A 14,033-nucleotide genomic window follows, 5' to 3' on the forward strand; every position below is an offset into this window, starting at 1 on the left:
GACTGTTAAGCAGAATGAAAAAACTCAGCAGGTTGGCAGTGCCATCCCATCCCACCATCTGTTTTCACCTCTCTAATCTTGTCTTCAGTCTTCTGCTCTCCCCCCATTCTCCATCTTCCCTCTGTTACACCTGCTTAATACCTCGCCTTGCTATTTATACCTGCGCCTGTAAATGTACTCTCTTTCATCCTCCATTATTCTCCATTTACCTAATTTCTCTCTTGTGTTGCTATTATGCTCTATTTTTAACATTTATTTTCACCCTTTCTTTGCTTGCCATCTATTAGAGCCTCACTTATCCCCTTTTTTACTGTCCGTATTTTACATCTTTGGCTGCCCCATCCCACATTTATACTGTGTGTGTGTGTCTGTACAGGGAACTACTTAGTGAGAGACTTACTTAAACCCATCAAAATGTGAGAAGCAAATATTTTATATTAATATTTGCCTTCAAAGAAAGCTCCAAATCTGTTTTCACTTAAGAATAACAGAGAACAATGGAGTAAATGTGGGCCTTCCAACATTCGGATTTTTTGCCATTTGACTCTTTACATTGTGGTAGATAATATTTCACTGTGCTGTAGGTGAACACACTCCAGTCGGAGATAGAAGGGACACAGTCAGCCAACGTAAATCTGCGCCATGAGAGCCAGCTGGTCATGACTAATGTCAGTCGTTGGATTACTGAACAAAAGTATGAATACACTTACAATGTGACATTTTTATTTTCTTTTTTTTTTCATTCATTGCATAGACATATGAAGTAATCATAAATAGGAGAATTCATCTTGGGTTGATAGAATGTCTGCCATGTAATTAGAAATATTATTTGTGTCTGTGCTGTTTCACACTTTAACTTTATTAATTGTAAATACATCTTACATATATACATGTTAAATAAAACACTAGATTTATTTACAAAAAATGTTGAAGTATTAGTCTGCTGCATTTTATTGTCTATTTATAGTCTGTTTTCCTCTTTCAGGGCTGCCAATGAGAGCCTCGCTGCTCAGATGAAGGTCCAAAACAAGGTGCTTTTCATTGTCACTGAAGAGAAAGGGTGAGTATTTTCTTTTAGGACCAAAAATATATCAATGAGGGCATTTTTGTTTGTGTGTGGGCATCTGTCTGTGTGTGTGTGTCTCAATCCTGTGAAGTGTACTAGTTCAGTAAAGATAACTAAAGATGAGAAAAAGCAGCTCAGCCAGCTGCTACACCTGTAAACTAGGTCACCTTTCCCACCAAGAAGAGAGTTGGAGATTATACTGCGTGTCTGTCTAAGTAACGTGTGCGTCTGTGCATGTGTTTGAGTGATTCGGGTGGACTCTCTGACAAACTTACACCTGACACTATTTCTGAATCTTCATGACTCACACAAATACGCACACACACACACACACACACACACACACACACACACAGCACACACAGACATGGGCAGGACATATTCCTTTTTCCAGAGATCAAAGCTGTCTAGCCGTATCCTGTCATCCCACCCCCTGCAGCGCCATACCTCCTTCAGCCCCGCCCAGCAGCACCATAACCGTCTGTGTGTGTCTGCTTTTTCCTCTCTCTCTATCTCAACTTGCACTATGTGTTTTGTGTCTTATGTTTTGCCATGGTAACCTGTAGCCATTTATAAACTTGCAACACATGATGTCGTGTATCATAGAACATTTTCTCCTCATACTTCCCAGTATATACAGAAATGCAATAATTTTACTTCCTCTCATATAAAATGAAAAGAAAATACAAATGACAATTTGTTTTAAAAGTCATGATTAGAATTGGTGGCATAACAAAATTCTGAAATAGCCACAAGGATAAATGATACTAAATGTCTGTGAAAATACAGACTTTCATTGTAATAGACAATATATATATATGTGTGTGTGTGTTTTTGTGTCAGACATATTGTTTAAAGAAGGCAGGGAAACACAAACACATTTGCATCTGCATGGCAAAAGATTTTGTCTGCCATGTTAACAAGAGTCTCTTGATGATAATAGGCATCTGTCTTTCTCTGTGTCTGCCTGTGTCTCTGTATCTTCCTTGCTTTGTCAGACATCTTCAGGAAGCTAATGACACGTTGAAGGCAGAGGTAAAGAGACTGAAAGAAATGGTGGATGAGAAGGAGAGAGACGTGGAACACTTCAAGGTGAACAAGTGCGGAGTAGAAACGCAATGAACTCCAAAGAGATAAAAGAGAGTAGATCGCAAACAGCTTTGTTTTTCATTTTACAATTGTTTGCAGGCCCAGATCCGGGATGAGGGCATCCAGCAAGACAAGAGAATGTGAGTCATCTATGTTTGTGTGTGTGAGCGGCTGTGACAGTACAAATAAGTGTGCGCGTTTGTGAGCATCCATCAGCTGATCAGAGTTTAGCATTCACATCTAACAAAAGTGTTGCCCACCATGTTGCGCTCTTTCACACACATTCTAGCCCCAGCAAAGCTGATGATGGTGATAACAGCAGGAGTGCCAAGTTGTGAATAAAACACCACCTGTGTTTACCCGCGTAGTGTGTGTAGATGTCTTTATGTCTTGTGGGCATAGTTTTGTTTGATACAGTCTTGGTTAAATCTTGGTTTAACTAGTGAAATTAGAATTAGGCTTAGGTTAGGGTAAGGGGCTAAGGAATGCATTATCTCAATGAGGGCCCTCACAACTACTGAAAGAGACATGTATGTGTGTGTGCTTGTGTGCATGTTATGTCTCTTCTTCAGTCTGAATATATTTTCATGCTGGGCCTATAACAATGATTACACTCCAATCAAGGACCCATCCTCTCCTGCTTGCCACCCCCATGGCTGTCACATAGCATTCATCAATAAAGAGGAGATATATTCATTATGTTCACTAAGGCAATGAAAACGCATGTGGCACAGATGGGATTGTGTGTGGGATGGAAGTGAGAAAGGAGGGTGTTTGTGAGGGCACCTGCCTGCAGCAGTGCTCCCCATACCCCCAGCATGACCCCCCTCAAGACCCTCGTCATTAAAACTCCTCCTTCTTTTCCACCCCTTCCCCCACCTCGCCCTGCTTTACACACATGCACACACAGATGTTGCACTCCTACCCTAACAAACCACCAGGCTCGTTTCCAAAATGGACCAGATTTGTTTTGACTGTGGTAGGTTTCCAATTTTATTCAAAGCTGTCAGTCATTTTAATGATATCATTAAGGGGCTACGACAGAAAGATGAATCACTTTTCTTTGTCTTTCCCTTATAATTGCGAATGAGCGAGTGAGAAGGACAGAGTGAGACAGGCAGTTCATATAGATGTATGCGTAAGAGGGCTTTTGATTGAGTGAATATAATAACATGGAATGAGATAAAAACAGCAAATGACGGCCTCTTCCACAGTGTCTCCCTATCTATTCTTTTTTCTTTCCCATTTTCTTTATTATGCAGATTCCTAATTCATTTTATTTCATCATTGTATCCGACCACACTTACCTACCCAAAATGTATGAGAAACATACATCAGTGAGGCGACAGCTGTGTCATGATATTTTCATGGCAGCCATATACAGTCAGTGTATAAACTGCATTACTGGTGGAAAAGGGGACACCTTGCAGTGCCGCTCCACTGTCACCGTCACTGACGGCAATCAACACAGCATGAGAGTTTTCTCATCACATATGTCTTAATTAAAGAAATTGATTATGAATACATGGCCTACTTTTCCAAAGCAGCCGGATTCCATTTTGTATGAGTAAAGCCACAGAAAGGTGAAGAAGGAGGATTGAGAAAGAAACCTCTGCATTAGAAAATGTGTACTAGGAGCAAAAGAAGTGTCTGTTGCTAAATTTAGGGGTGTACCTTTAAATAAATGAATGGATGAATGAATGAATGAATGAATGAAGTGCCAGTCAAGAGTTTGGACACACGTTCCCATATTTGGAAAGTGTGTCCAAATTTTTGACTGGCAGTGTATGCAAAATTAGCATTTTTGCTTTTATATTTTATTTTATTTACTTATTTTCAGTTATTGAAACATGTACAAAGATGTAAATCAAAGTCAAAACTAGTACTGTCTGATTATCTGTGTTAGCTCCATCAGTGTCACAATATGGAGCATAAAATATTATCAGAAGTGAGTCTCTAAGTCTAAGGACAGAGGGTGTCATATGCTGTACAGAATGTAAAGCTCCCTGAGGCTGATTTGTGATTTGTGATATTGGGCTGTATAAATAAAATTTGACTTGACTTAATAGTAGTGACAGTTGAAGAGATAATGTCACCATGAGGTATAGTAGCTCTGGATTTTTCAGTCATAATGCACAGTCCCCATCAGCAGAGTAGGAACAGAGCACTACAACTACATTATGTTAGAGCGAAAACTAACAAAACTTTGAGGTTTCAGTCCTAATTACAGAGTGAAGGCACAATCTGAAGTAACAGTCTGGGTATCTCTAATTAATTAAGCCATCTATTATCAAAATTCACATTTCACTAATACTATCAAATAATATCTGAAAACAAAATACCAAAGCACATGGAAATGAGAGGAGGAAGTAGAGATTGATGCTGTTTGCTGCCGGCGGCGCTGACACAATGACTGTTTGACACAGCATGTCTGAGGGACGCTCTCATCAAGTATCAGGCTTCATCAGTTGCACCACTAATGATGTGCTTCCAATTAAGAGCACCCAGTGATCACAGCAGAAGATTTGTACAAACACAGAGAACTACAGCGGCAGAGAAACAGAAAGAGAAAATAAGAACAAGACCGTGTGAGAAGGGAGTCAAGTCTTGCATAAATTTTACAGCAATATGAGAGCAGTAAATAACAAAGATAAGAGTGAGATTGGGGCAAGAGATGAACCATGTAGTTTATTGTCTGGTTTAGAGAGCATGACAGCTTGGCTTTGACACTAATGACTGTAATTATACACACACTGATTGGGTTAAGCCGCTAATTACACACATCTGTGTTTGCGTGTAAACACAGGAACACATGTTTCCACGGGCATCGTGCCAAGCGCTCAGCGCATCGCTGCCTTCACATAGCAAGTACATAAATCTCACACAGCTGTTGGTGATGTTTCATGATCTACTGAAGACCAGATTACCATCTAGGAAAGAGTTTAAATCACATGAAGAAGCTGTGGAGCAGTGGGTTTTATGGAGTTGGCTTGTTCTTTAGGTTCATGCCTCCTGTTTTTCCTTCACGGTAGCAATGGCAACTCATGCAACTAAACTTTTAAAAACCATTTACAATTTAAAAGATTGAAAGAATTTTCAGCATTTCTACTTAATAACCTTTTTTGTGTCATCATTATTTTGTAAAATTACTCCAAACGAAAACCAAAAGAGAAATTCTAGCCAAGAGATTGCTGGAACAGAAGACTGGATTTACAGTTTAGGTGTTGCTGTCACCATTTATATTCTTGTTCTTGTGTTGTGGTTGAGGTCTTGGTTACAAATACATTGGCATACATGGAGATTTGGGGAAGTTAGGATATTTTAGCCGATTTTCACTTTCCGACACAATTTCAAAGGTTGGTTGAAGGTTAGATGTTGTTTTCAGTTAGCTTAGATATGCATTATGATAATGAGTGTCCTCACAAAGACAGCTGCACAAACGCATGTACAGTATGTGTACCTGGTGTTACTCCTCATTTCCACTGGATGCGGCTGCTTTGCATTCCACCTGTGACGTGGTCGGGTTGCCGGAGCTAATTGCCGCCAGTTTAGTCAGTGGTTTTGATTCCACTGGGTCCGGCTGTGTTCCGTCTCCCCTCCATCCCACATGTGGTCTGCTTCACTAAAAATGCACATCTAGTCTATTTTTGATGGATGCCGCATCTGGGATGCTTTTGACCAAGTTTGATTAAGGTCGGGGGAAGGGTTGTGGATAGACAGGTAGCCTTTATAGTTGGGGTTAGGTTTAGTCTCCACCATCCACTTTTGTGATAGAAAATCCTAGCTTGCTCTTTTACAAGAAAATTAACACTCTGGAGGTGCGGTGCTACTTTAATGGCCTAAAACGACTTCAGTGAAGTATTTAGTAGTTTTGTGTGTGTTTTTCCCCAAAATGCTAACTGAACAGGTTTACTGGGGCATGAAAGAAAGAGCATAAAGCGGATGCAGCAAACTATTCAGCCCGTACAGAGCACCATCATCCACCATCGTTAATTTAATATACATTCCTTAGTCGGCCCTGGGTCTGAATATACGGTAGCAGCACATAACATTTGTTTGTCATTTCCCAAAATGCTTTTAATAAACATTTAAAATCTTAAATGGCTTCTTGTACTATTAATGCTCCCTGGCTGTGGTTGTGTTCATTATGTTGTTTTTTTTTTTTTGGGGGGGGGGGGGTTTTGGGTTTTTTTTTTTTTTTTTAAATGTGTTTTTATATGTAATTTAATGGTTTCTGGAACCCATTTGCCCATTTGTTTGATGAAGATGGTTATAATGAAAAAGTACAGCAACTGTTTTATGCCCCAAATTTTCACATTTTATTGAATCTGTTTTGCCAGGCAAATGTATATCACTGTACAAAAACACTGTAGTTTAAAAGTTTTTCATTTTTTACCATGATAGAGGAAAGTGTGAAACATTGAAGTTCAATTCTGATACATGTTTGTGTGTGTACATATCCATATTGTGTTACAGCATGGAAAACCAGGGTTGTGTTGCTTTAAACCTCAGCATAATCGAGGACATGCAGACCAGACTGCGAAGCAACCTGGAGGCCATCGGAATGCTAAATCAACAAGTAAGAGCATACACACATATACACATACGCCAGGTCCTGACAGTCCTTTTACCTGACAGGTACAAATACACATCCACACAACAGCCCACCTGCTGTTGAGCTCACACAGAAAAGAAAGCTTTCATGCGTCCAACTTCAAACACACAGGTACACTTACAAACTGGCACACACAGACATCCATTTCCTCTTCCTACGATAAAAGTAAAAAGTCGGCAGCGGGGTGTGGGTGGGGGTGTGCGGGTGTGGAGAAGGGGGGCACAAATTGTATTGGGAAAAAGCAGTGACGTTTCTTTCCACTGGTAAATGATTTCCCTTTCATGAAACTGAGAGAGGGAAGTATATCAATACAGCCATGCTGATCTCTCCATGACAGCATAGGGAAATGGCCTGCTGTGATAAAACAATGTCGGGGGGGGGAAACACAGAGGAATATTCTGAGGAAAAGCTGACATTTTTTTTACTGTGTTGAACTTCACAAGAGTCAACAAATCACCAAAAGAGAGACAAATCAAAAGTACTCCTCAGCCCCCTCAGTTCTCCCAAACTCCAGGACCTGGGGACCTGCTCGCCAGACTTTTGTTAGCTTGTGGAATGGCTCACTGATAGGGAACGCTCAAAGGTGCTGCTTGTTTGATGTTTAAAGTTGTGTTGTTTCAGTGAAAAACAAATGGCATTAGCTGTATGTTGACACAAAGGAAGGTGGAGCAGAGAAAGATGGAAACTGAAGCCCTTTTCACACATGGGATATGTAACATTGCTGGCATCCCCAATCTGTTAAGGCGATGTAGACTTTCATTGTTGTCAATTTTTTTTTTTCAAAAACACACCAGTGAGCAACACCACTGCACTGGGCACCATGTCTCTTCCTTACAAAATGTGTGGGTTGGTGTTAAGTCAAAAAAATAGCTCCAAAGGCCATCATGTTTTTAGTCCCGGAAGTAAAAAAGGGTCAGCTGGGCACTGCTGGGTTTTCACTACTCTGCTAGATTCTCAAACCACATTTAAAAGTTTTTTTTTGTTTGTTTCCATTCAGTTTTTCTAGCTTTTTCATCATTTTCATACTTTGCATTAAAATACTTGAATGGAATTGAGCTGTACTAATGAAAAAGTACAAACACTCCCCCTCCTTGCCTGTCTCCTTTCATTCTCCTCCACTTCATCCTTTTCATTCAAACATATGCGCACCGATTCACCCACTGTGAAGGTTGAGGAGACAAGATGTGATTTTTAATTTCACCCTGCTCTCTTGCAATTAGGAAAGCATCCAGAGAAAGCTTGGGAAAATTAACCAGGTCCCCCTGAATATACAGTTAATTATAAATGTCAGTGTTTTTCATTTAAAAATGTTATTGCTTTTGGCATAACATAAAAAGAATTTGTTGTAGATAGTAAAGTCTTTAAGCGTCTTAAGACGTGTCAACATGTCATTGGCTCTTCCAGGGTTAAGCCTGAGACCCAGCTATTTCTACTCATCAGATATGTTACATTTGCTGAAATTTACTGGGTCTGTGCACATCTATTACTCACACTGTGGGGAGCAAAACCTGTTCACACTCTCATATTTTGGAGACTTTGCCTTCCTCATGGGGATCAGATGGAAGGCAGATTTAGGTTAGAGTAAGGACTAGGGTTAGGCAAGTAGTGGTTACAGTTAAGGTTAGAGTGTGTCTTCAGAAAATGAATGTAAGTCAGTGTAAAATCCCCACAGGGAATAAAAACAAGCGCGTGTGCATGATGTCTGGAAGGCTATTGTTATGGAACCATTTGGAAATGTGTCTGTCTCATATTTCATCGCTTGTGTTTTTCTCTCACACATGGCCAGACATGTCGATGTGACATCATTCTGTAACTGCAGCTTTCACACAGACACATACGCTCAAAAACAGATGCGGATGAGTACGGCTGTCATTACCCGATGTGTCTCTGTTTCTTGTTTTTTATTTTACCCTTTTCATAACTAAAAATACATTATTTTAAATCATTTGTTCTCCTTTATCTGCCTTATTACAATTTTAACTGGCACAATTTGAAAACATTTACCTCGCTTTACAGCAAATGCAAATGCTTTTTTTTTTTTTTTTTTTTTTACATTTTTTGCATTTAAAACCACATTTTAACTCACTCCTCGCTGCCTTTGTCCAAATGTCCCTGTTAAAAATATTTTTAAAAACTCCTTATTTGGCCAGTCTGTAATTGTGTTTCAGAGACCCCAGTCATGTTCTGACAATTTACGATTTGTTTTGTGTCACAGATGATTTTGTGTCAAATCAGCCTCTAATGATCGCTCAAATTGGTTGTTTTCATGTACAAATTTACACCGTCGCATGACTTCCACTTGCAACCGTTTCATACTGTGAACACAATGCTCCTGAAAACCCCCTCGCAATTTTCCATTTGTATTTCTGTTTCAGCAGGCATGAAAGCAACTGTGAAAGATGAATTAAGCGCATAATGAAATGTTGGCTACTTCATCAACATGATAGCTGTTGACTTTTGATGGCTGACATATTTTGATAACATTAAATTAAGTTTTATAATGAGTGAGATGTTTTAACTTCCTTGAAACTTCCCCAAAAATTGTCCTTCCCCCTTCCCTTCACGGTCACACATGAAGGTTTTCTTTCAAAATACTATTTTGTTTGTCTGTATATGTCTTTGTTAGTGCGTATGTCTCAAAGTGTCTCTTTCTTTCTTTCCCCAGTTAAACACCCTCAGCAGGGAGAATAAACAGCTGCGCAGGAGGCTGGTAGAAGAGATGTCCACACACAGATGAGCTGAGCGACTGCTCCCTCATTCTCCCACCTCCCCTCACTGCTCCTCCATCCACCTCCTTTTCTCCCTTGGTTGCCACCGACCTTGTCTCTCCAACCATGTTCTTTCATCGCGCCACCTCCCTCATCCCCTGAGCTTGGACCCCCTGACAGGAGATACTGATGGGATTCTAACCCAAACCAGGCTAAATATTGGTGCACCAAAGAGGTTAGATGAGTTCTAAGCTTTGGGTGAAGTATTCTGGACAAGGCCGGCTGCAGACTGCTCTGTCTCCTCCTCTCTGGAAGGTGCTTGGTCTGGGAGGACTAGCATGAATCTGACCAAATGAAGCCCCCTGAAGACTTTGACCTGTCTTGACTTCCTGACCTCCAGCTGCTCACCAGAGAGCTTGCTCAGTTTGAGGTTAATGTCCTGCAGGTCAAAGTCAAGTCCCTGGGCGCTTTTTGCCAGAGAGGGGCTCCAGATGGAATTTCCTCAAATCATCAAAAACCAACACAGAAATAACTTTGCTACTATAAAGGCATGTATTTTAAAAAAAATTACTTTTTATAAATTTAAAGTCTAACACATTTTACTATAACAAATAATTGCACCACTAAAATATTGCAATGCTTCAAGCCATGTAAGGTTAATAATATTTTGTTTCACAACAAAACTGTAGCACTAAGTACTAAAATATTCTTATGTTTACACAAATTTTATTTTGTTTAATTTAATTGCAAAATGAACTAAATAGACCAGACTTCAGTGTCGGCTCATTTTTCTGTTGCTGGAAATGAGTACAGAGTGAAAACGGTGCAAATATTACTTACACATTTTGAAAGATTTACTTATGTGAATATGGCTTTTCCAATGAAAAATACACTTTTATCTTCATATTTGTGAGCAACAAACTAAATTCACATCTGTACATCTTATCTTGTACTTCACAAATTCACACCCTCAAGTACAAATCTTCATTTGTGCAGCTTGTAAATCTTATAAATCAGCCTCTCACATTGTGCTCTTGAAACCAATCAGCAAGCAGTGACATTTAACCTTAGACCATTCAATATAAAAAAGTGTAAAGAGATGCTAGTGGAGCCTTCTGTGAACGCCATGGCAAATGTGCATGTGACTATCTTCATTAACAAATTAAACATCCTTATGGGTTGTGAAATGGGACTGTCACTTTTTCCAGAAATAATATTCAAATGATGTTTGAATTGGCACACAATTACTTGAATACAACACATATACTGTAGCGTAATGCCCCCCTCACCAACAAGCCCCTGAAATGAATACCTAAATAAAACCATGTTAGCAATCCATACCATGTAATTTGTAATATATTCCTTGTTTAACTTTGACTATCAGTGAGAAAAACCAATTGCATTTTGATTATTCTATTAACTAGCTTTTGACCACAAAGTTCATGTGCAGTTGTGGGTGGGGACCCACTGGATTTTTGAAAGTCTTGTAGAACTTGTTGTCATGGGAGCCGTTTCTACCTATAGGCAATATAAGCCTATAGGGCCCCCCGAGCACCAGGGGGCCTCATGCATTTTTTATGAGGGACAAGCTCAAATCTGTAGTCCAGTCATTAGTCCAATGCAGGGCTGCAGACTGTGAGTGATCAGTTACATTTTGTGACAAATTTATCTAAGGTTCAACTGATTTTCTTTTTTTTCAAAGGTTGCACTTTCCCCCTGCTGTCGTTCCATGCACATCTGCAGGTGACTCGTGTAATGGTGAAACAAGAGCACTGCTCATTCACACAAGCCATAACATGGCAAGAAGTATGCAAATATTGTAACTTAAACAAAAAGATCTCTATTGTGATAATTAGAATTCTGGGGAAGACAAATCTCAGACCGTAACTGGCTCCCATATTATACCTCCTCTAGCAATGTACTCCCCCCAGCACCTGTCCCCCACACTCCCCCACCTGTCTTCCAATCCCCTTTTTTTTTGTAATGTTTCATTGGTTCTGTATATACATACTATTGTCTAGCCGGTCAGGATGTCATACATTTTAATGATTTCAAGCAGAACTGCATGTCCTTGTTAGCTTGGTTTTCCTTATTTGCCGTGTCATACTCAAAAATACCCTTCTTTTATGTGCAAACACACATGCACCCGCTCACATATCCACACACACTTATTTTCTTTCACAAACACATACACACTTACACAAACAGCACAGTCATTAAAAATGAAACCACAGTCTTTGTGAAAACTCCCTGGATTGAGGAAAAAGTCAGCAGCGCAGCGGTGAAAAGAGTCCCCCTGGAAACAATGAGGAGAATGATCATTTGTTGTTCTTAAAAACCCGTTGAGGTTTCACAGAGGTTAAGCTTCCCTTTGATGTGTTTTTTAACTAGTTTCAGCTCTGCAGAGGGATTAGTCAGCCTCTCTCACTGTCTCTCTCTCTCTCTCTCACACACACACACACACACAAATATAAATGCACACATAAGAACATACAGCCTCTTAATTTCCACACCATGAGCTCTTCTCTTACAAAGACAAAAAGCAGAGAGCAGGCTCCTTCCAAGCCTAATTTTATCAAATGAATATGCGTGGTACTTTGCTGTATGGGTGGTCCCTTGGGAAACTGTGGTAAACCAGCAAAATACTGTACGTCAGTATTTTCTTTTTATCCCAAATTAGCGTTTGTGAACAGTTTGAACAGTTCAACCACAAGAGAAATAGAGAAAGAGAGACAGAGTAGCTGCTGATCATCATAGGACTTATTACAGCGTTTTGGGGACAATGTTCAAGCAGTTGTGGTGCTTGCGCTCAGTGTGTGTGTGTGTGGTATCAGCGCCAGTCTGGGCTTCCCTGTAGGTCTCTGTATGGTTGCCCATGCTAATAATCAAACACAAAGCTTGCATTCATAGCTGATGTTGTAAGTGGTTGAACTGCTTCTTAATGTTTGTTTTGACCAACTTGGTGTACCAGATGGGTGGAGCTAGACCGCACCAGGGCAGTTCACAAAGATGATAGTAAAGCCACCTAGAAACATTACTTACAGAGGTTTTACATTTATAACAAATCTAAAACCCTTTCTGTAAGTATATACTATAAGTTATATCGCTTATATTTTGCTAAATTCAGTATATACTGTAAGGGTTTTGAAGTAACTCCTTCAAGTTACAAAAATGAAGAAAAATCAGGTTGCATTTTTAATTAGATTTTTTGTTTTACTTTACCTAGAACTGATAACTAATAAAAGTGATGTTTTGTGCAATTCTGGCAAAACTAAAATCAAATTACAGCCCATACAGACAGCTGTTACATCCATAAGATGCATCAGTCTGTATACAATAAAGATTATGTGTGAAGGAAGAACATTACCACAAAAACCTTCAATTTAGAAATTTGAAAAAAGAAATTTATACATATTTCCTTTTCTCAAATTGTCATATTATGACAACCTACTGTATGTGTCTGACACCAGGACTAGCCCTGTTGTCATGTGAAAAATGCTTTGCATAGCTGTGACCAGCCCAGTATTGTGCCACTTTTACTGTAGTACCTTTTAATGGGAGACACAATTCTGTCAAACCACCAGCAGAAAATGGCAGAATAGCAAAGAGAGGGTGAGAAAGAGATAAAACTGACAGGATTGTTGGTGGGGTGTCACCTCTAAAAGTTAGGTCACTCAGAAAAAGGAATTCACACACTTTCACTTTTAAGAAGGTGGGTTTTTATTATGCAGTTAAGTGTATAGACTGTACAGCTGTTTTGTTGGTGCAGTTGAATTTAAGCTATAGAAAATGCATGGCCTTTACAGTCATACTTAATCCTGTGTTTAATTTCCACTTTAACTTTACTGTTTACTGAAAGGAAAATCACTTTTGCACCGCTCTTTAGGGACCCAAGCGGCTCAATCTGTGTTACTGTATTTATGTATGTTATGCAACTACTGTAACTTCTGAGTTATGATTACATTAAAATATAAAATTAGGCTTATATCCTATAAAGATGCAAACAGGCAACGGGTATTAATCTCTGACAAAGACAGGAAACAGTAGCATTTGAAAGAAAAAAAATCCAGATAAACAAAAACTCCCTATGTGCAAGATCTGTAATCAAAAGCTGCATTAGAATAAAATATATAGTTCATGAAATATGTCTAAACAACTATACTTCACATTGTTTGCATTGTGTTGCCCTGATTGGAACTCCTTGCTTTGGTAAATTCATATTTATGTATATTAACCAACCCACAAACATAAACCCCATGGCCAGCTATTATTTTGCTTAAATATCCCAGAGGAATGAAGCAGCTATGACCAATACTACTTATTTGGCTACTGTACCCATAACTAAACTTAATTAAAAGAGAAGAGATATTTCCTGACAGAACAGTTAGTATCTCTGTTTTGCCAGAGCTTTTGTTGTAGAAGTGGTCCTCCATACTGGATTCCAAGAACAACTCTGATTTGCTGCAGAGTGAGAGTACAGTGCCTCTGTGTCAGGCTGACTGATCAGATCTTGCTTCCTAATTGGCAAAGTAATGATTTTCTTTGTATCTGGTTT

The 14,033-nt window shown here is 39.4% G+C and overlaps 1 protein-coding gene across 1 annotated transcript in view; it reads left to right on the plus strand.

Annotated features, from left to right (window-relative positions):
- The window catches only part of pmfbp1 (polyamine modulated factor 1 binding protein 1), a 93,932-nt gene extending 83,137 nt beyond the window's left edge, over positions 1-10,795 (plus strand). The window contains exons 20-25 of the mRNA XM_020606479.1: positions 585-694; positions 986-1,060; positions 2,065-2,158; positions 2,255-2,295; positions 6,632-6,734; positions 9,436-10,795. Of these exons, the coding sequence (XP_020462135.1) occupies positions 585-694; positions 986-1,060; positions 2,065-2,158; positions 2,255-2,295; positions 6,632-6,734; positions 9,436-9,507 (495 nt within the window). The 3' untranslated portion in view covers positions 9,508-10,795. The remainder of the gene's footprint in view (positions 1-584; positions 695-985; positions 1,061-2,064; positions 2,159-2,254; positions 2,296-6,631; positions 6,735-9,435) is intronic.
- The last annotated feature ends 3,238 nt before the right edge of the window (positions 10,796-14,033 follow it).

This window comes from Monopterus albus, unplaced genomic scaffold (assembly GCF_001952655.1).
Source record: "Monopterus albus unplaced genomic scaffold, M_albus_1.0 scaffold78.1, whole genome shotgun sequence".
Classification (NCBI taxonomy): domain Eukaryota; kingdom Metazoa; phylum Chordata; class Actinopteri; order Synbranchiformes; family Synbranchidae; genus Monopterus; species Monopterus albus.